The following is a 20,889-nucleotide window of genomic DNA, read 5'->3' as shown; positions in this document are numbered from 1 at the left end:
CAACTTTTTGCCGTACGTAGGGTACGTGTCCTATAAAAAGCATAACGACTTCGGAGTAATTCTTCCTACGGAAAGATCGACTCGAAGTTGGCCAAAGGATCTGTTATTAAAATATAACACGGTAGAAATGAGACACTCTGTATACAGGTCCTCACGCATACATATAATATACACACACACATATGCAGACATATCTTTATATCTCCGCATCATCACGTTGTTTTACGAGTCGAAATATTTATGAGAGGAATTTCCTCTCGAATTACCATCATTGTGACGAGGCGCGATGCGCGAACGGCCAATCGCGCGACCGGTATTCTTTCCACCTTGCCGGGCATTCATTTCGCTCGGACGTTCGTGCATCGTGCAATTAATCCCACTAACGCTAAATGCGGCAAACTGATGTCAGCCGTCTCAACCTGAACGCGGGAATTGCGGCTCGCGTGCGTCATACCTCTGAAATTACTCCAGAAACCCCGTTTCCAGCTCGTCGCCCATTCAAACTCGGTCTCGGTCTCGGTCTCGGTCCGGGACACACGCTGCACACGCTTTCGGCCATTAAAATTAAATGTTTATATAAAATAAACATCACCAGGCATCAGCGTAAAGCACCGCTTAGGCGTTAGAATGTTAATTGGTTTGGAAGAAATAATTAGGGAATTTCTCGATCTTAATTAAAAACTTGATTATAAAAAAAAAAAGATTTTTCAATAAAGATTCCTCGGAATAAATTTGTTAATACTGTTATCCGAAGATAATAAGATGAAAAAGAATATTGTTATAATAATTGTTTGGTAAGACAAAATACGCATCTTATACAAAAACAGCGAGTGAAATCAATATTTATATAACGTAAATACATTCTAAATACCTATCCTTCAACTTCCGTCAATCGATTGGTATAAGAAATATAATTTCTTTACATATTACATAAGAACATATTTAGAATAGAAGAAAAATACTCTTATAGACGCAACACGCGAATTATTCACAATGTAAGCGACTAGATAAGAATATAACTCCTAGCTGAACTTTCCTGTTCAGCTTCAATCGATTTCGTGATATTACATCCATATTACAGCCTCGCAATACCGTTTCCTCTTTTGTCAAGTGACAGATTTTAGCGCTTTTAACGCATATCAAAAGCGACATACGGAGTATTCATTATATGCATCCACGAAGAAAACAGCCGCCGTTACAATCGCGCGGCACATCCAAGTGTCGAGGATTACTTACTCACTTATTCCTCGAACGAAGATGCAGGAAGTATTTTTGCGGCTCATTATCCGCGGCTGATTTCCATGCATATTATATTAGTGCAACGGAGAGACAACGGAGCGCCGCGATGCACTCGAGTCTCATCTGCATATTTTTTTCCCCGGATTATAATCGTCGCTGCCTGTGCATGTGTGTTGTACGTGACGTCATAAAGCCGCATTAAAATAGTATCGCAGCATCTCGACGCGAGATACAAATATTACGAGTGAGTAGTAGGTTTTCCCACTTCACTCGCCTCACACGTCGCGATTACATCTTTCTACTTAGGCGTCTGCCATTATATTACCATTAAATCTTAATCAAGCCGCAAGCGTCAAAGCGATAATTTTAAATCACGCATGCATCTTACCCAATCTCGCGCACTGTCTATCGAATTTTCATGAATCTTTTGTTTTATAAATCTTTTCCCCTATCATTTTTGTGAACGAACACACGCTTGAAATTTTCTCGCTTTATCTGTGAACCGTCTTTCACCGCACATTTCTTTTCGCCGTGTAGTCAGAATCGAATTATTCTCTCGTTTCACGGCGGCTGTCTCGCCGTGAAATCTCATCTACGGATGTTACCGTAATTATGTCCTACGTGCCTCAAGGCCACCGCGGACATTCAATTCCGATGAAAAAAAAAACCTATAAAAACCCCTATTACAAATTAAGTGTAATCTCGGCGCGAGGAATATTTCTTCGCGGTCACGGTGGTTATTCGCGTGATCAATTATCCATCGCGCGGGCAGGGAATAAGTAGGAAAAATGATAGCGATCGCTCGTTTAACTTACAACCATTCGCGGTCATATTTCATCGACTATGACAAACATCGGACATCCCACATAACGTGTTTTTTTACGCGTGCAATTTGATTGAGTTCTTAAAATTTTCATTCATCCGTTTCTTTAACATTTATTACATCGACATGGTAATTTTATATAAATATAATCAAAATTATAAAATCATCCACTTACTATTCGAATACGAATCAATATAATTTATTATCTCTGACGTTTATATTTTACAAAGATAAATAAGACGATGCACATTAATCGTAAACTGATCAGTTAATTCAAAGATTGGTAGAGGTATCTTCAATATCCCCCCCGTGTGTATAGAAGATCGGGGGGAGCGAGCAATTCTCCTTGAATTAAGTCAAGTAAAATACATATGATGCAAGCGTAAAAGGTGGAAGAAACTACGTTTTAAAACCAGGTAATGCGGCAAGAAAGCGTGTAACAATCAACATATCAGGTATAAAAGAGCAGATGCGCGAGTATCGCCGCGTTTGCTGTTGTCCGCGTAACACTCGAGAGAACGGAAATTACAGAGGCGTGCGATGCTGCGCTTGACGATAATCGCGCGTAACGTACGCGACGTGTATAGTCTGGAGGATCTTGTGCGGAAATGCAACTACGCGACGCGGCTATACGAGTGGACGTCGCGAGCGGCGACGCGCTTTCGCACAGCGCGACGGAGCGCAACCCCCGATGGCCCCGATGGCTACTTTATCGCCACGCGGTGGGGTAAACGACGGCATATCGCGGACACTAATGACTGAACGCTCGCACCGCGTGTTTCCTCCATTCTCGTGTCTCCCGTACGCGCCGCCGTTAAGTTCAGCACTTTATCTCGGGATAACAGCTGCGTTTCCCTCGTCGCGCGGAATACTTGCGGTACTCTACTGCGAGAATTGCAAGTTGCCTGACCCGAGGGGAAACTCACAAGGTGCTTGTGTTCCACGTCGGCTATCGGAAAAGATTCGGCCTCAAAGCCGTTTGAAAGTCTGCTTGTTTTCTTTTCATTTTGCGAAATAAATCTTCACGAACACGATCCTTAGAATGTTTATCTTCTATTAAGTAAATACAAAACTTTCTACATTTTGAAAGAATCGTCGGTGCGATCAGTTGCGGAAACAAATTCATAATTGCCTAATTGTCGACTGATTTGCGTCTAATCTAATTTTCAGCGATTCCTCCACGATCGTGCGCCTTCCGGAGAAAGAGAGCGCGTGGGAGGAAAAAGCGGAAGATCGAGAACGGTCAGCGAGGCAAGACAAATAAATAGGCAGCCGCGATAGCGTAAATAGTAACATAATACCGCATAATGGGGGCATAACGCGCCACGGTAATGCCGTCGGTGCATCACCATGAAGAAGTTATGGCAGGTCGGCTTTTGTTCGGCGCGAGCGAGCTTTAAAGTAGCGTTATTAAGCGCCTCACGGACGCCTCGGATCCCCCAACAGGATCGCGTCCTAGGGCACTACCCTACGTCCGTGGATATAATCCAGCGAGGATCGTAAATTCGCGTCCGGGGCCCCACAAGGGCCCCGGCTACACGGTGGACCTCTCGTAGCTTCATTCGAGTTCATTCGAGAAGACTATACAGATCTCGAACATCACATTTATTCCACGAGATAAATTCGCAAATGTCGGTCCCGTTTATCTCTCATCTTGCTTTCTCTCGGGCTTGCTTAATGTTTATTTTAGTAACACACTCCTGATATTTCCTAAAAATATCTATTTCCTTTTAAATCCAGAAAATGTAATAAAATATATCTTCAATGAATGGATCTAATAATACACAGATAAAAGTTGATAAAAGAATTAAATTTCTACGAGAAAATAACACTTATATATTCCTACAAATAATAAATATTAATTTATTTCTTGATGCTATTCTTATGACACCTTGCTTTATTAATAATCTTGATAATAATGTACTTGTTTGTGTTAATAATATTGTCGATAGATATTTTATCCTTCATTTATAGTCTTCTCGAAATCGTAAATGTCCGTTCCGAGGAACGTAACGAGGGAATTTAATCTTAAATTACAAATGTCCAATAAACATCAAATGGATGCAGATTGAAAAAAACAATACGGTTGATGGATAATCGAAGAAGCAACGGGACACAGCGTGGTAGTGTCACACGAGATTTATGTAACAATCGCGCGTGTGATAATTTTATGGGAAATTCGTTGAAACATCTCTCCCTCGAGCGCTCGAGCTCCTCTCTCACGACCGTTAATCGACTCTCGTTAATAATTGCCTCATTATTGCGCATCGTTGCGCCGCCCGTAGCCGATATATCGACGGTGTACGCTATTAATAACACTTTACCGCCCACGCATCGCCCTCGCGGCTATAATGTCTTACGCGCGCGTGTGTTGCTCACTTCACACGCGCACGTTGCACGACGTGTTATAACCGCGAAAAATTCACGCCAGGTTTCGCGCAATCGAACCACTTCGACCGCGCATGGAAGACATTTAGAGCGGCTTTTCTCTCTCTCTGAGGCTATTTCAATATTTAGGGTTAAAGAAATTGAATAAGTTGATTTTTAAATTTACATGCATAAAAAAAGAACATATTTACATAAAAAATGGCCTGTTCGAAAAATGGCCATACGATCTGAAATATCTCCATCAAATTTGGAGGGGCAGGTATAAGCAATATAAATATATGTATATATAAAGGTATTTAAAATGATATTTTAAATGATTTAGATGGCGTCGAAGAACAAATGTTATGTAAAACACGTTTTTTTTGTCTCTTCAAGGTTATTTTTTTCGAGATTATCGCTACTATTAGCGTTCCTTTTAAAGATTGGACTGTATATATATTTCTTGTTTAACAAAATTAGAAAATTATTTAAGACTAATTCAATATTCTATGATATATTGATATTTTATTCATAGAATTCTCTTATTCTTGCTTTTTTTAAAACCTTATCTTATTGAATACTCGGAATATTTTTTCATATATTCATACTGAAGAGAGATATATTTAGTTCGGAGAAAATATGCAACAATATCGACGTAACACATATTTAATCGATAAACATTCATAGAATTAGAAAATAAACTGACTAAAATAATAGGTATCAATATACTTGCTGCAAATATCGAAAAATTATATAATTAATAAGTATCTACTAAAAAGATGGCGATGGTAGTAATTTCGTCATTTCGTGCATCGCAGAAAGGTGCCGACTTCAGCGTGAAACTACTGCGTAACAAATACGTGATTTCGACAGCTTCCGTGTTCGAAGGAGTCCCTTGTCATTTGTGACGCAGGACCTTGCGCTGCTTTTAGATTAGCCACGCGTTAAAGAAAAAAAAATATTGCAAGTATATACGGTTTAATTTATGGGCTGTTCTCCGAGTGTCGATCAATCGCAAGATTGATCAGCAAAAAAATTGACGACGCAAAATCTTTGAGCTATTCACTAAGCTCCAACAAAGGTAAAAAAAGCCAAATCCGTTTCTCGGAATTGTGATTTTATCATCTCTTTGAAATATTACAAGAGAAATATTTAATTTTTTGTATTACAACATATAATACATATTTCCTTGTTGTATATAATATAATTTATTATTATGCAATTCACACAAAAACTAAAAGGATGATCTTCTTTTTATAACAAACTGTTTCTAACTATAGTTTGGATTTATTTTCATCTTTTCAGTAACAACGTTTTAAACATTGGCGATTAAAGAATAGCAACAATATAAAGCGATTAAAATATAACAGGGATATAAAAATAGAGAAAATTAGGTAATTCGCAAAAGTTCAATAAGTTTCCTTATTCAAAATAAGAATTTCGTACAAACAACATTGCGGAATAAAAGAAATCGTTTATTATAGTCAAATGCGCAAATAAATACCAAATAGAAGTACGTCATCGATTTGATAGAGATTCGGGGACCTGTCCTCTAACGCGTAGGTTTCTTTCTAATTTTTTCCTCGTGTCACTCGACATTCCTGAGATGATATCTCTAGCACAAACCAATATTCGATTGTCGGCCGAATTGTATTGTATCTTTGCACGTGTCCCACATTTGATACTAACGCCGAAGGGTCGCCGTCGAGGAGTAGTTATGTGACTTTTTGTCCGTCGAAATTACATCGACGCTGTTCCCTTGCCTTCACTTTACGCTCCTTTCGCTCGCTTCGGAGCTCGCGGGCGAGACGAGGACGGCGATAGGAAGTTGCCCGTCATGCAGGACCACGATTTGGAAAACCCGAAGTGACCGACCTTGAGGCTGCCGGCCCCCGGCCCGTTCTGCCGGCACGGCACGGGAGAGGAACGACCACCTCTCTTCGACATACGGCAAGAGGAGATTATCTGCATCCCGTGAAAGGGAACGGACGCGACGAAAAAGACAGAGAGAGAAAGAGGAAGAGGACGAGGTGAGATGAGGGGGAAACGGTTACACCTCCAGTTGTAAGGCGACTGTGAATAGCTCGATGAGTGAATATAAACCGCCGAGACGAGAAGAGAGGAACGAGAGAAGAAGGGACGGGACGTTACAGATCTCTCTCTTTCTCTCTATCTTTTCCTTTTTATATCAAGAATTACAAGTCGCAACCAAATTCAATGTTACTGTTGAATTCAGTTAAATAGTAAGATAAGAATTTTTAAGTTTTATCGAATCTATAATAAACGATCGTAAATATCCTAGAAATAAAGTGACGAAAGAACAAAGTAGATATACAAGTACATATTTCTTTTTAAAGATTATTATGAAAAAGATAAAAACAGTATCTCTCTTTTATCTTTTCCATAATAAGCTATTTACATGAGAAACTAAATTATATATAGCTATAAGTAAAAATAATAAGAATATGTAAGAGATTTAAAAGCAATAATCAAGAAGATAAAAAATTGATGATAAATAGAAGGATAATAAACTAGAAAAAGTAAATTAAGTAGCCTTAGCAATTACAGTTTTTTGTTCTAGATACATATGAAAAGATTCAAAATTACGTTTAAAATAATGAAGCCAATAAAATTAACTGACACCTAGCACTCACACAAATTAAAAATGCGAACAATTCCGAGTGATTTTTATTCATAAGTTATTTTATTACTCTAAAACTGCTCAACATTTTTTCAACATTAGATATTAGGCAAACTGTGATAAAATGATCACTTCATTACGATTGGACGTTCTCTCACAGTTTATCACTTTAGTGAGAAAACGGATAAGAGATATCAACGCCAGATATCGAATGGCGGGAGTTCAGCAGTAAACTAGTTGATCACTTAAAAGGCATCAGATTCTTCTTCTTTTTTCCATTTCTCACGCAAGTAGCATTCCAACCGCGCGCGTTGAGACGCTGATCAAACCGTTATGACATAATTTATTCGTTAATAAGCCGCGATTCGAAGCGAAGCGAGAACGAGCATGGGCCCCCGAGGGGCGAATATCCGCGCTATATAGAATAACGACGATAATGATGATAATTACGGCTCTCTCTCTCTCTCTCTCTCTCTCTCTCTCTCTCTCTCTCTCTTTCTCTCTCTGGGTCTCCGCGCTTTATCGCGATGGATGGCAAGACGCAACGGTACATCGACTGCGCGATGCAGTCCGGAAATGCAGTCTGTGTTTCTTCTCGATCGTATCGGACGCGCGACATGACAGTCGCACGATAAATACCTCTTTGCATTTCTCGGATCACATAGTTACTACGTCTTCTAAACATTGCATAATATTACAGCTAAACAAACATCAATATAATACATACACGAAGAATCGCATTTAAGAAAATTTTGTTCTGCGCCATATTCATCTCGTATTCTGAAAGATATTCTAATTCGCGCTCTACGAGAAAATATTTATCGATCGCGCATGTCAAATTAGTAAAATATATAAATATTTTTTACCGATAAAACGACAATTATCGCAGCGTTAAATATTTGTCGAAAAATGTTTGAAGCCGCATTTAATATTTTAAAAATTATGGAAATAAATCTCGTTTAAGGATTAACAGAAAATAAAACAAAGCGACTTGCGTGTTTGCGACGGAGTCGCGAGCAAGACGAAATTCTCTTCCCCAAAAAGCTGTGCGCGGATACAACTATCGAATCGCATTTCACAACCGCCATGCCGGTAACATTTGCGGCATATATTATGCGCACGCTGACTTATGTTTAATTCAGCGGCGCGGAGCGTGGCTCGCATACGTGGAAGAATCGGCGAATGCGGTAAGATCGAGCGTAGATTCGTCGAGTCAAGAGAGTAGAGACCCCGGTGCAGTCCCCGAAAAAAAACGAACGAGAAGTAGGAACGTACGGCAAGTTAAAAATAAATCGATAATAATTTTTGATATAAAAATAAGAGAGCTAATAAGAGACTTAACCAGTATTGAGCGAATCGTCCCCCCTTTTTTGCCTAGTAAAATCTTCATGAAGATAAAAAACGGTAGTTATGCAACTTACAGACTTATAACTTGGTTAAAAATTAAAAAGTTTAAGTGAATCAGTTTCAAGAAAATAAATTTAAAACAACTTTTATTAATTCCATCATAAGTCCTGATATCATAAATATTTTTCTCGCGGATATCGCGAGTGAGTAAGGCTATGGATATAATCCAAGGATCTACCTTTACGCGTGAAAACGTTCGATTTTTTCCACCGGGTCCAGATACAATAGTTCGTGCGACCTAACCGGACCGACTTCGTCGCTCGGGTTCCAGGGAGAATAAACCGCGGGATTATTCGCAACATTGCCACTTCAGTGTTCAACGTCAAATAGCGAAAGAAGAGATACAGAGAGGGATATATATAGAGAGGAAAAGGACCGCTATCGAATAAGTGCGTACGCAAAGGTGCACTACTTCTTGGAAGCCTGAAAAGCCTTTCGCGTAGGAGTCGCACAGTTTTCTTGTCCGCTACCCACGTAACCATACCATTGTCATACCCTCGCCCGAAGTGAACGAAGCGGATTATATCATGCACACAATATATCTACGACGAAGGAACGTATATATTTCCTGAAATTTATCTCCGTTGACGTATCTCAAACTAGTGTAAAAGGTACTAATCGTATTAGACAGACTCTCGGGCTGCTCGCGCGCCGCATTCAAGTCAATCAGATTGATCGTGAGAAACAAAGAGATGCGATCGAACATTCTCGGAAAAGTAAGTTGGGTTAGAAGTGCCTTCAACGAACTAAGCCACATGTAATCTTTACAAAAAATCACAATATCTTCTCCACAATCTAATCAACTCCTACGGTTCTATTTTTGGAAGAATAACAATTTTTAGAATAATTTCGATATAATTAATAGATTTTTCCGAATTTTCTTTAAAGAGTTCTAAGTTACCCATATATACACACAAAATGTTCCGAAAGTGAAACTGTGGGATAAAATATATAGATTGCGACAATAATTTCCTTCTCCTCGTGAATGTTGTTTTCTTATAGCGATCAAAATTCTGTAGCATCGCCCCCGTAATATGAATGCAAGAAGCGTACGTGTTATCGTTTCTCAGGATAGTACGCGCCATATAACAAGAGCATTCTCTTGCCACGATATCTAGACGCAGCGAGAAACGCTTATGCGTATGAGCGATGCGGGGGCGAGTGGAATCGAAAGAAAAAAGAAAAATAAGAGAGAAACGTCGTCGATACTTCCTGTAGAAGACATAACATCGCGGTGTTTACGGTGCGTAGCGACACGGTAATTCGCATCCGTAAATGCATCCCCGGTGTCTCCTATTCTACGAAATTACTGGTTGTAACGCGGCTTTATCGAGATGTCGTTCGTGAAATGACGGCGGGGCGCGCAAAATCGACGAGCTTGTCCCATATCGCGCGCGACGTGATACGCGAATTCGATGTTTCTCTTCTTTTTTTTTTTCTCAGAAAACTCCCGCCCTTATCGTCTCGCATTGAAATGTAAATGCGTAACGTACGACTCTATCCCGATCACGATCTATCGACCTGAGCGTCTCCGTGCAGCGTCATCCCAGATTTAAAACGCGCTCTGCTTATGTTGTCATTCTTAAGTTAAGAATCCCTCGCTAACAACATATCACCGTAAAGTATTATCCGAAGCGTCCTTTCAAGGCCCATTCCTAAGGTACTTTTCCTAATCGAGCGTGCGGTGGCGAATTCTTGGATGGAGCGAACGGGTCGCGCGAAATTCGCGGCGAAAGAACTCTGGGTGGCGTTCCTGGAACGCGCCGGCCGCGGCGGATGGCTATTCTCGCGGAGCAATACCAAACGGCTCTCTCTCTCTCTCTCTCTCTTTGTTTCTTTCTCTCGCTCCCTTTCTCTCTACACGACCATGCGCGACGATTGTCCTCGCGGTATACCCGAGGCATTATAATGGATTCGAGCTAAGGGCACATATTGAGATATCAGTACGCGGCTGTGTACCGGTAATGGCCTCCCGTTCCGAGAATCCGCCTCCGTGTGTTCGCGCCAGATAGGATACGCGTGTTGTTGTCGTCATCCTCTCACCGCGACCATGCCGTTTGTTACCATCGATCAATGTTCCTCCTCTTCCGTTTTTTTTTTTTTAGAAGTCTTATTCGGATATTACCGAGGGAAGAACGTAAATAAATCGTCATTTGGTTCACGTATCACTTTAAATACATAAGGTTTATGTTGATCTTTAAAAAAAGGAACAAAACAATCACACAAAAATTGGGTTACATGGGAGCACTATGACCAGATAGGGATTAATTACTTCTTGAGGCGTAAAGGTAAGTTCTTGAATTGAGTTGTTAAGAGCATTTAATATTTCAAAAATTCGACAGATATTATTTTTACCAAAACTGTTTGACATTCCATCAGAGAGATGTAAAAAGATTAAGCATTAATAACGGTAATATTTTACTAACATATCTAATTTGCTTATACGAATTTAAAATGCTTTCGTAGATAATTGCGCGTACTCTAATGATAATTATATTCGTCCTATTTTTTTCGTCCGATACTCATTTAAAATAATGAGCTCTAATCATTGCCGTATTCCGTAACGACGATACGCATTGCCAAAGGTATTACCGTCGAAGTATGTTTCCCCTTTTTCCCTCCCTCTTTCCAAGACTCCAACTTTTGTGTGAAACATTTCTTGTGCGCGCTACGCGCAGTCGACGCGTTTCCCAGTGAATGAAGCTCGTCAAAGTCAGACGGCCGCGTCGCAGTCGTCGCACAGGAGATACCGTTGCACGTGAATGCACCGCGCGCCGCTGGTTCACGCATAACTTTACACGACGTCGAGACGATCCCATGTTTCACTCTCCTCAGACGTCGAGATGTCTGACGCACGCGTTACCACCCCGCGCATCGTGCGCACGAAACAGGGTGTACGTAATCTTCAGAGATCGTAATCTTCCTGCTTTCTCCCCATTACGTATCGCGAGCTTTCGCGCACGATATACGCGGAGCGTATTGGTTTCCACTCAAAAAGATATAGCCGTTTTCTTGCCGCTTCTTTACGATTGCGCCACGCCGCGTATTGCGAAACTGTATATCGTTTCGAAGGTTTCGCTCTATAACTTTCATGTAAGATGTTTCTTTTCTATTTAGTCCGTTGTAACGATTACGTGTAGTGCGTCGCGGGTCGTTTTATTAACGACTGGTTGCCGATAACCTGGGATTTCGGAAAAGGGATTCGCACCGGGCTTTCGCGTTCCCGCAATTAGCCGTCCGTCGTAAACTGTCGATCGTACACGTTTGTTCCATTCCCATCGCAAATCGCAAGGCGTAACGTTCGCTCGCGTCGTGCACGCGGACGTACTTGAATTTTCTGATATCGAGACGTGTGTACGACGCTCATAAAGAGGCGGACCGGGACCGGTAAAGAGCAGCTAGGAGAAATGGAAAACGGTCACGAGTGTGCACGGCATCGAGTGTATCGTAAATCACTATCGATCCATTCTATTCAAATGAAACTCGTGTTCTCCCTCTCGGGAGATGCCTCTCGCGCTCTTGTTGCTTCTGCAAACCTTCCCGGTATCTCAAGAATATCTTCTTTTGCCTCGGAATCGCATTGTTAATGAGATATAAGGAAAACTTATATTTCAACCTCTCTACCTTTCGCATAAATGTTTACGCATATAGAACCAAATACATTTATAATATCATAAAGTTCACAAATATTTTATATATATGTTCTCGAGTATTTTAGAAGCGCTTGTTGTTGACTGTTTTAATAATAACTATATGTTTATCTAATAAACTACACACTGCTTTTAGATTTATCGTTAGTATTATGAAAATTAATGTTATTATCGTTATCACACATATATGCTAATATACGTCACAAAATTTAAACTGTCACACGTGACATATATGTTAAAGAATTTTCAATACTCTCTTTCTCCTCCCTCTCTCCTCTTTAAGATACTAATAAAATTAACAGAATTTTATTGACTCGGAGGTATCGCGGGGATCGTCAATCGCTCGTCGTGTTCAATTGACGTAAAGACCGACAGAGAGAAAGAGAGAAAGAAGGAAAGAGGGAGAGAGGGAGAGACGGGAGGGAAGGGAGAGAGAGGAAACATCGAAAACTCGTTCATTAAACGCGTATATAGTGGCTTGCTCCGTATGTAGGCAACTCGCGGACAGAAGAAGCGGAGAAGCGGCCTAACGGTAAAGTCACGTACCGAAGAAACTCGGTTGCCGCAGCGGTTACCTACGTACATACACGTAGGATCACGTAGCCACGCGTAAATACCACGGCGTACGCGGCATAACCGAAGCGAATTGGAAGAAAGCGCGATTACGCCTCTAAACGATCGAAGGGTGCCGCAAATTAAGACTCCTAGAAAAATTTCTTTCCTACGTCGGCGTCGGCGCAGTCGGCTAAACGGGACTAGAAATTAAATGCGAATAAAGCATTAACGACGCTTGACATTTTCCAATTATGAAAAAAGGGGGAAAAAAAGAGAAGTGTTCAATCATGCAGCTGTAGCAAAATTTGATTGATTCCTGCATAATGTAACTTATAAAGTGATATATTTTTTATCTCTCTAGACGAGAGATTGTAAATGTAAAAACTTTTATGTGACATTCTTGCTTATCAAATTATTAGTGCCTCAGTAAAAAGGAAAAAAATCAATAGTGATGGGACTTAAATGACGATCGATAGATCATTACATTTTCATAATTATATATGCTGAATAAATAAACATTATTAATATTTATGTATATGGTTTTATTTATCATAACTTGTGCAGCGAGAATCGGAACGAACAAAAAACAAATTATCATGGGCGTACATACGATTTTCAAAGGAACGTGGTAGAGAAAAGTACACTTTTCCTGGCGCAATAAAACAATAACGAGAGAGACTGTGAAGAGCGACTACGAATGAAGTCGTCGAGGAAATGTCAAGTGCCTCTTTATATCGATGAAAAGTCGACAGTTAATATTGTCACTTTTATTTCCTCTGTTGGGAACGGGACGTACCGTGAAGTAAACTCCTACGTAATGTGCTTAGAATGTAGCAATTGACTTGGGACTTGTTTTTGCGTGTGTTATGACATTTGTAGTCGCGACGGCGTTTAATCGACAGAAAAGAAGTAAAGACGTCGGGAACGATGGCAAATTGCTCCGGCGAATGCCGGCCTCCGCGGACACTCCTCAGACTAAATTTAGTCATACTAAAGGCCTTCACACATAAAATGCCGTAAGGACGTAAAACGTAAGCGTAAGAAAATCGATCAATCCCAAATCAAGTATTTTCCCCTATACTGGGGTTACGGACATCACAATACTTGATTGGGATTGGTCGATTTTCTTACACTTACGTTTTACGTTCTTACGCGATTTTATGTGTGAAGGCCTTAATTAGGTTTAACGCATAACACGATGTCGAGCCGACGCGAAATCAAGTAACAAAATTGAGCCAAGATCAAACTGTATCTAACTGGATTCCGATCAAAATAAACGTATTCATACGCGCGTTAGAAACTTAATTGACTATTTCTATTACCGCGTTTTTCATCTGCGATGTTTAACTCGAACGTTAAGCAAACATTAGGGCATATTTCACGATGCATATAAGTTCGCGAAATGTAATTGGAATATATGCAGCGGTACCAAACGCGCGCCGTAACACAGCCGCTTCTCTATTGTTTCCTTCTTCGCCGAACAACTGGCAAGTATAGCTAAAGCTAAGTACTTATTCGGTCTCCCCATACGTCTCTCCGGATACGCGCCGCTCCGCGACGACCGTTGCAATCGCGGAATCCGCTCGATCGTCGGGATATATATCAGACGCGCTATATTTACTCCTTCATGACGTTCCGTATACAGTTAATCCCGCACGGCGGCATTAACCGTAAAGTGCTGGTAACACCGTCAGCAACGTGTCAGAGGTGCGCGCGAACGTGTGGAGCCTTCCAATACGGGATACACGTAACGCACGTATCTTTCGTTCGGTCGCGTCCTTGTACGTCGTAGGCTAATACGGCGCTTGTAATTTATGATATTGTAATTTATGCGCTGGCGGGAGTATCTTGATCGTCGTCTGCACCAATTCGCGCGACTTTATAGTGATTCTATTACGATCTCTTGTCTAAAGTCATTAGAAATTGAAGAACTTCTGCGAGTTTAAATTCGAAAATGGACGGATAGGTTTGGAGACGAGGTTTTAACACGCATTCGAAAATACGTCGAGTTACGGAAATTTGCTTGATCGAGGATTGAGCTAAAAATTTGACTCGAAAAAAAGAAAGAGAAACTGAAACATCTAAGGTCGACAATTGACAAGTATCAACACAGTTAATAAAGTATCTCGAAGACGGCTCGGCACGGAAGCGATAAAGGCTTCATTTGAACGACAAAACAAAGAGTATCGGAGTGTAATGAATGGTCGTTGTAAATACCGCGAGTTAACACGACAGAATGCGTTATAACACGCGATGAGTACATTGGGGGAAGAAACGCATTTTAGAACCATTTTGAGATCTTACATAATAGGCGAATTAATTATTCGTATAAAAATTTGATTGTAGATTGTAAGAAAGTAAATTTACACCAACGTTATCCACGAATAGGAATATTTCTAATCGAGTCATAATGTTGAGAGGTAAAAGGACAGATTTTTACCTACGACAATTCGTACGACGGTTATTTATTTGCACGTTGGCGTTGGTCGAATGAATTTGCGGATATTGCCCTCGCGATATATACATTCCGTACGATAAATCGTGGGAATTCGCACGTGGCATTTCCCAGAGAAACGCTTTCTTTTTTCTTTTTCATATATATATTTTTTTGTTTTACGCAGGAGCGCATGAGCTGCACGAGCTCGCTTTCTCGATGGGAACCGAGAGGTATCGAAGGGGGCGATCGACCTTTGAAACCGCCTTTCGAAAATCCAAGTGCTCTCGCTTTGCTTTGCCTTGCTCTGCCTTGCCTCACCAAGGAGATTCGACCTCGCTCGATTTACCTCACGCAACACGGGTAAACGCAGCAAACGGAGAACGAGCCATTGCGATTTGCGTCAGTAACGGCCACCCACGTGCACCAAGCGCCGCCGAACGCTGATTAATGTCCTCGATTTCGAACCGGGGATCGATCCTAGATCGTAGATCGGCGGGCGCCGACACGCAACCCGACGTCGCTCTCGCGAGGGCCGGCTGAGGTTGCGCAACTCGCGACTTATGCTCCGCTTGCGTTAGCAATATCGGCGACCTTTCATGTCCCTTAAGTACGCGGGGAGTACGGGAGAACGGTACCGCGCGGCCGCGCGCGCTGAGAAAAGCTGAACTGACACACGCCGCGAACCCTCCGACAGATATACCGCGCGAGTTAGAAAGTTTTTCAGAAATCACGTGTCGGGACCCTGAGAACCCCAGAGAATTCATCCCCAAGCGACAGGAAAATAGTGGCTTTTCGCACACAGATCTGCATTCCAGTTAAACGTTATTATTTTCGATAATAACTAGATGTCTTATTCGCGCGATAGACACGGACATCTATACAGATATAAAATGGAATAAGTATAATAGTTCGGTACATTTATATTTTTAGAGCTGTTTTAACCTCAAGGTGCACAAATAATATCAGTTTAATAATCTAGTATTTTCGTAAAATTATATTAAGAATTTAGTAACTAAGTAACTGTTTGAATCGAAATGATTTTAAAGATTTTTAATTTGGATCGATTTATAATTGGGAAAATATCATGAATCATTGCCGGCCTAATTAATTAATAAGCGATAAGTGGAAACACGTTCTTGATCAATATCTCCTACTTTGCATTGTCGTTTTCTTCTGGCTCACTTCAAAGAACTGCGAATACAGGAGTCTCGGAATGATTTTTTTAGATTTCGAAATATGTTGTTGAATATTACGTAACAATCTTAACACACGAATTGTCTAAAAATGGATACCAAATAAGAACTTGCTGAATTCATATTGCTTAACCGTTTGTTTATTTTTACCACAATTTTTCGAAAATAATAAATCTGCGGATAATACCAGAGCATTTAATAATGAGAGAAATTTAAATCTTTGAATTCAAATTCTACAGATATAATCTCAGGTTATTGAGAGAAATAAAAATGCAAATAATAATGAAAACAATTAATGATACGGCGGTAATAATGAAATTAATTTTAATGAACTTAAACGGGTTTTTCATTAAAAATAAAATATAGGACGTCTGCAAAGCCAAAACCTTACGAAAAAAGAAGAAGAAAGGTGAAAGAGCGCACGAAGAGAAAACAAGATGCGATGTCGCAAAAAGCCAAGAGGGTCGCCTTGGATGAATAAATCGTTTTAATTCACTTCGCGAAAATGTTTCTTACGTTAACGATCGAAAGACGCGTTCTACCTTTAACCCCGACGTACAATAAATAGCGAACTTTTATCGGGATAAATACCAACAACCGCTTTAGCTTTGTAAAGAAAAATATGGTACTTGACGTTTAACGTTTCCCGCATAATTTATGTACTATCGATAAGTATAGGAACAGAAATATCTCTGTGTGAATAGCTTTACGTGTCGTATATTATCTATAACGTTCCTCATGTAACAACACGCGCAATATATACACGGGAGAGAACCGGAGAACCTTTACGGCGATAACAAGAGAATGGTATTTTTCGCGCGAATATATTTCACATTCGCCTCGACGAAAGTCCCATCGATCGCCATCTTTTCTCGCAACTTTCAGCATTAAATACCTCGTCCGTGGCGTGTCGGAACCCGAACCCGAACCACGCTCGGATCGAGTGTCTGATTTCAGGTAAAATCCAGGTAAAATACCGCGGACGTGAGCGAACAGTGATCAAGTCGAAGGTTATAACCGGTCGTCTTATTTAAAATCAGAGCAGATCTTCGTAGGTGACGTCCAGTTGCGAGTTTCGTGACGTTGACAAAGAGGGAAGGAAGGAGAGGGAAAGAGTGAGAGAAAGAGAGAGACAAAGAGACGAGAGGCGCGGGGAGAAGTCGAAACCGTAAAAGTCGTGCGGTGGAAACAAGTCTGGTGCAATTACTACGAGGCCTGGCTATCCTCGGACCAGGAACGAACGACCAACCACGCCCTCGCTAATGCGCGAGCCCGCGCGAGACAGGATTTCGAATCGGCTCGGCAAGGACGCCTGCTACATACAATGCACCCGCGGCACACAAAGACCGGCTACTGACATTTTTTAATTACACCCTGTTTACGCGGCCGAGACTCGCCTCGAATCGCCAGCGGCGTGCCAGTATTGCCCGCGGCTATCGCCGACAATAAAGTTTCGCACGATACGAGCACGTGTCTCTCCGTATCGGCGACCGAAAACTCTCACGATAACCTGGACAAAGGCTGAAGCGCGCCTTCGGTCGTTCGATCGGAACGAAAAGTTTGGATTCTTTGCCACGGTAGATTTAGCGAGAATTTAAACGGTCGACAAATTTAACAGATGCTAGAACGATGGAAGAATGTATCTGCCACCGATCGAATAATAAGCGGTATCTTAGAAAAATTTTAAGACTCAAGCGAGAATAAAAGGAAAAGATGAAGAGATGCACAAAGAAAGTAACAGATTGTATAATCTATAGCTGTGTGATCAAAAGAGCCATCAGAGACATGTTAGAGAAATTTCATTATAAAGACAATATATTCTACATTTTTTATTTCTCATTTTCGTAAAATCGTTAACGACACGCAATTTACGTTTCTTTATTTCGGCATAGAAATTTCGTATGTAAATATTTTAATTATCTTTTGCAAGCGGCGATAATGCTTTTTGGTCAAAGTACGATCTACTATTCGGAAAGCAAAGTCCAGCTGTGGAGGAAAGGCGTTAAAAATGTTATTCAACCGCTCGTATCAACAATACCTTCTACGCCGTGTTCTCGTGAGCATATTCACGAGAGATAAATTCTCCTCGCGAAGATCTCACGAAACCTTTCTATCTTTATAATTAGCTCGCTTGTTTCCAACTACGTGAAATGATAGGTCGATTACCGCGAAATGATTACCTATTACTTACTAAATTGAGGAGTAACGATAAAAAAAATATGTAATAAGCTCAAAAGGTAGATCATGGTATATAATGTTTATTATTAATAATTCCTTGCTGTTTGCGTATCATGCGTAATAAAACCGCGTATTATGTCAATAATAATCACATCTCGGAGCTTTGTTGTCATCATTCGATTCCATTTTAATATTATTGTCAGATATTTAATTGTAAATTTAAATATTTTATCAAATTTAAATTATTCATTATCGAAAACAATTCTTAATGATAATAATATTCCGCTAATATTAAATAACATTGATTTCAGTATCAAAAAAGAATAATTCCAAACAAGATTGCTTCAAGTTTAATGTGCTATCTCTTACGTAAAAAAAATAAAGATAAAGAATCGTGCAAAAAATTGAGAATATTGAGTTCACGCCGCGTTCTTATATATGTGATACAGTTTTCGATTATGCCTCGAATCCTCTCAATCGTTGACATATTTTAATTAATCATTCAGTCAGATAAAGAGGAGGGAACAAATGATTCGCAATTCACGCTAATTCTTTGCAAAATTGAAGGACAGCGGCGCGACCCGCGCAACAATCGCACGGCAGTCCTGTCAAAGGCGACGCGTTTTGCGGAAGACGATAAACCTGCTCGGTAAAAGTTGCGCCGCCAAGAAAACCGCGGGATCGGCGGCGGGTTTCGCCTCTGTTTTTACCGCGAAATTTTCCATCACGTACCAGCCGAGTGAATTTCTCGGTTCTCCGTACCTAACTATCGACATTGCCGGCCTTATAGTGGTGGTAGATTCGAAAGTTAGCCTTTCGTACGACCGACTCGTCGGCTCGTGTCTTTCTTCGACAGGGCCGTAGCTACTGCGACTCGCCCGATCGAAGGATCCTCCACTACGATCCTCTCCTCGCTCTCTGACGTTTAACGCCTTCTCTACACCTCTATTTACAGGACGAATAAATCAATCGCTTGTCTGTTTGAAATACGGCGATAACGATAAACCGCGCATATTTATAATTGCGTATATAGGATTGCTACGGTATTTTTATGAAGTTGAGGGTTTCGAATTTGCTCTTATAGTATTCAAACTTAACTACTTAACGTAATGTAAATCGTTTAGCGTATCAAAAACTATAAAGAATTAATTAAATTAAATTTTAAAAGCTTTAAAACCATCTGACGTTCAAGAGAATAATCAATTAGTTTTGATGTAGAATTCTCGTGGTTCGTTTGTACTTTAGTTTAATAAATATATGTAACTCTATTGGATTAATAATTAACACACTGTTAAATATTAAAAGATAACATTTCTTGACCAAAATATCTTGATCAATTTAGATAACATTCTGTTATTTTTAACTACCATGTGTGTCGAAATTTATTATTTTAATAAAAAACAGTTATTATTTTAACTCCATTTCGGTTTAATTAAATTGTTTCAGTTAAATTGACGACATATTGAATAGGAGCAGTGAACTTATAAGAATGATAGAAAATAACTCAAATTGAATCTAATCTTTGGCATTTATGTATTTAACAGTGTATCACTTCATTCACTTCGCCAAGTAAGAGTTTTTTTGATAGAACGAAATGAAGTATAACGCACAACTTAGCGTAATACATGTATTCTTAAGCGAATTATCATAGTGGCACATTTAAAATAAATCACAATAAAATGTTTACGAGGAACGGCTCGTGTCAAAGGCAAAACGCTTTTACGAGCAAACACAATTAACCAACCATATATAATTCAAAGTCAAAACTTACCGTCTCCACCATGTCGAATCCTCCTCCGTACACCATATCTCGTTCGCCTTCGCTGCCGACTTGACACTTTTGACAGCTGTCGTCCTCGCGCGCGAGGATCGATCTCTCGGCGCTCTCGATCGAGTGGAGAGATCAACTTTGCTTCGTCTTCACGCGGTCGCCGACGGCGACGACGACGACGATGGAAAATCCACCGGATCCTCCTCGTCCTCTCCGCTCGGTGCCTTTTCCGTCAACAAGTATTTATCCAGTTGCTCCTGGTCACCGGATCCCTCCTTGTCTCTCCGTCCTCGTCGCGTGCGCGGCCGTGTGCCTCTCGCGAATCCTCGCGGCTCCTCGCGGCTCCTCACAACCCTCGTATGTCGCGTACGATCGACCGACTGACCGCCGCCGCCGAGCGAGCGCCGAGCGTGTGGCGGGAGTCGGTGTCGGTGGGCGCGTTCGAATTCGAAGCGATCGGCCCGAGCGTCGCCGAAGTCGGCCGAGCGCGGGCGACCTACTAAGTACTAACTCGCGCATGCGCGCGCGTCGCGCGCGCACCCGCGGCTCGCGATCCACAACCCGGCGCGGCGCGGGCGAGCTGAACGTCGCTCCGCCTTTGCGAATTCGCGAATCTCCGCGACACCGG

General features: G+C 41.0%; 1 protein-coding gene across 1 annotated transcript in view; it reads right to left on the bottom strand.

Annotated features, from left to right (window-relative positions):
* Positions 1-20,666, bottom strand: part of LOC112463300 (DNA-binding protein D-ETS-4) — a 36,884-nt gene extending 16,218 nt beyond the window's left edge. The window contains exon 1 of the mRNA XM_025029629.1: positions 20,262-20,666. Within this exon, the coding sequence (XP_024885397.1) occupies positions 20,262-20,297 (36 nt within the window). The 5' untranslated portion in view covers positions 20,298-20,666. The remainder of the gene's footprint in view (positions 1-20,261) is intronic.
* Between the last annotated feature and the right edge of the window lie 223 nt (positions 20,667-20,889).

Source organism: Temnothorax curvispinosus, unplaced genomic scaffold, assembly GCF_003070985.1.
Source record: "Temnothorax curvispinosus isolate PA1 unplaced genomic scaffold, ASM307098v1 QBEX01013138.1, whole genome shotgun sequence".
NCBI lineage: Eukaryota > Metazoa > Arthropoda > Insecta > Hymenoptera > Formicidae > Temnothorax > Temnothorax curvispinosus.
Note: the sequence above shows the minus strand (reverse complement) of the source record. Positions and strands in the feature narration are given on the sequence as shown.